The following is a 2,293-nucleotide window of genomic DNA, read 5'->3' as shown; positions in this document are numbered from 1 at the left end:
CTTCCTCCCGCCCGTCTTGGGACCTTCGCCTGCGCGCCTACCCGCGGGTGAACAGTGCGCGCTCCGGCCCTCAGCGGGGACTGGGACGTCAGGTCCCCGGCCCCGCCGCTCCCCACGGTGAGTCCCCCCTTCCCCCGGCCCGCTCGGCGCGCAGCCCCCGCCCCGGGCGGTCTCCCCTGGCCACCGCCCCCTCGTGTCCCCTGGACACATGCACACGCAGGTGCAGCCCTCACTGCACTGGCCACCGGTCGGCAAACACCCTGGCCTAGCCCCCCGCGACCCGCGGCCGCCGGGAGGGGACGGGGAGGAGCTGGCCCCCGGGCACACAACCCAGCCCTCGGTGGCCCAACCCCCCATTCACGGAGCCGCGGCCGTGACTCGCTGCCCAGTGACGTGGGGCGGCCCAACTTTACGTAACCCGCCTGGCGCCCCACGGGTATCGACACGGGGTACATACACCTGGGGCGCAGAGTCCCAGGCTTGGGGGGTTTTTCCGGTCATGGTGCCCCCCGGAAGAGCGCTGTGGCTGCAGCCCACCCCCACCGTGCCCGTCTCTGTAACTTAGTTACCCAGTGTGTGTGGACGCGGCCTGTCCGCTGACCCAGCCCCCTTGTGACCAAGGACTTACCCTTGAGGGAAAGCAGTGGGGAGCTTGGCAGGGTCAGGGGTCAGAGGCCAGGGCTCAGGTTGGGGCTGGGGGCTCAGAGGGCAAGGTCAGGTAGGGATCAAGCTGGGCTCCCGGTGGGTTGGGGACCCCCCCACTTCTGGAATGAGCCCAAAATGGGAGGGACGAAATCTGGGTTGTAGGCCTGGCTGTACCATGACCTGCTGACTGACCTTGGACAAGCTTGCCCCTTGCTGGAAAATGGGATGACAGGACCTGCTTCATCTAGTAGTTGGGAAGATCAAGAGAAGTAGCAGGCCTGGAGGGGATTTGCTGTGAAGAGTTGTGCTCACGTTTCTAGGTTGCTGGAAGCTAGGGTTGCTGATATCCAGCAAACATCATCCACCCCATCTCACCCTGCTGGGCCTCACATAGTGCATTCCTCCCATCCCCTTTCTTACAGATGAGGAAGTTGAGGCTCAGAGAAGGAAAGTGGTAACACTCACGTCCTGTGATCGCAGTCCAGGAACCAGGTAGGTCTGGAACTCTGACCCTGCCTGGCATGGATGGGGGGGGGAGGCTCTAGGGGCCCCTATCTGTGGTCAGGGGTCAGAGGGATAGGGTCATGGTTAGGAGGGGCTTGGCCCTGCTGAAGATGTGGATTACAATATTTTTCCCCCCCTCCCCCCCCCCCCCCCGTCTTTTCTGTTTGGGGTTGGAAGTACCTAGTCGGCCAGGTCACCGGGTCCCTGGGCTGGAGGAAGGGGGGAGGTCGGTTTTCAGGGTGGCCTTGAGTGTGGGTGGGGCTGTGGAGGTAGGGGGCAGGGAAGGGCACCTCTAGCAGAGGTGCCAAGAACAAGACACAAAAAGGTTGGGAGATCAGGTGCAGCTCGATCAAGGATGTGGGAGGTGGTTCAGGGCCTAGGAGAGAAGGGAGCTGTGGAGAGCAGCTGGAGCTCCCTGGCGGGTGGGCTGTGGGAGCTTCTCCCGAGCCTCACCGCGATCTCCTCCCCGCAGGTGGCCAGCCACCAGGCCCATGCCGTGAGGCCCGGAGGTGCCCCGCCGCCACCAGCATGCCTTGGGATGCAAGGCGGCCCGGGGGCGGCGCGGACGGCGGGCCCGAGGGCGCGGGCGCGGCGCGCTCCCAGGCGCAGAAGCAGTGTCGCAAGTCGTCGTTCGCCTTCTACCAGGCCGTTCGCGACCTGCTGCCCGTGTGGCTGCTCGAGGACATGCGCGCCAGCGAGGCCTTCCACTGGGACGAGCGCGGCCGCGCCGCCGCCTACTCGCCCTCCGAGGCGCTGCTCTACGCGCTCGTGCACGACCACCAGGCGTACGCGCACTACCTGCTGGCCACGTTCCCGCGCCGCGCGCTCGCGCCGCCCAGCGCCGGCTTCCGCTGCTGCGCCGCGCCCGGGCCGCACGTGGCGCTGGCCGTGCGCTACAACCGCGTGGGCATCCTGCGCCGCATCCTGCGCACCGTGCGCGACTTCCCGCCCGAGGAGCGCGCGCGCGTGCTCGACCGGCGCGGCTGCAGCCGCGTGGAGGGCGGCGGCACTGCGCTGCACGTGGCCTGCGAGCTGGCGCGCCCCGAGTGCCTCTTCCTGCTGCTCGGCCACGGCGCGTCGCCCGGCCTGCGCGACGGCGGCGGCCTGACGCCGCTGGAGCTGCTGCTGCGCCAGCTGGGCCGCG

At 68.0% G+C, this 2,293-nt stretch overlaps 1 protein-coding gene across 1 annotated transcript; it reads left to right on the top strand.

The window, feature by feature from the left end:
- Window positions 1-6: 6 nt before the first annotated feature.
- Window positions 7-2,287, top strand: ANKRD9 (ankyrin repeat domain 9; the record flags this gene model as incomplete). The annotated part of the gene is made up of 3 exons (XM_021694738.2): window positions 7-117; window positions 1,068-1,137; window positions 1,622-2,287. A coding segment is annotated over exon 3 (610 nt), but the record flags the coding sequence as incomplete, so codon positions are not given.
- Window positions 2,288-2,293: the final 6 nt, after the last annotated feature.

This window comes from Neomonachus schauinslandi, unplaced genomic scaffold (genome assembly GCF_002201575.2).
Source record: "Neomonachus schauinslandi unplaced genomic scaffold, ASM220157v2 HiC_scaffold_4697, whole genome shotgun sequence".
NCBI classification, from domain to species: Eukaryota; Metazoa; Chordata; class Mammalia; order Carnivora; family Phocidae; genus Neomonachus; species Neomonachus schauinslandi.
Note: the sequence above shows the minus strand (reverse complement) of the source record. Positions and strands in the feature narration are given on the sequence as shown.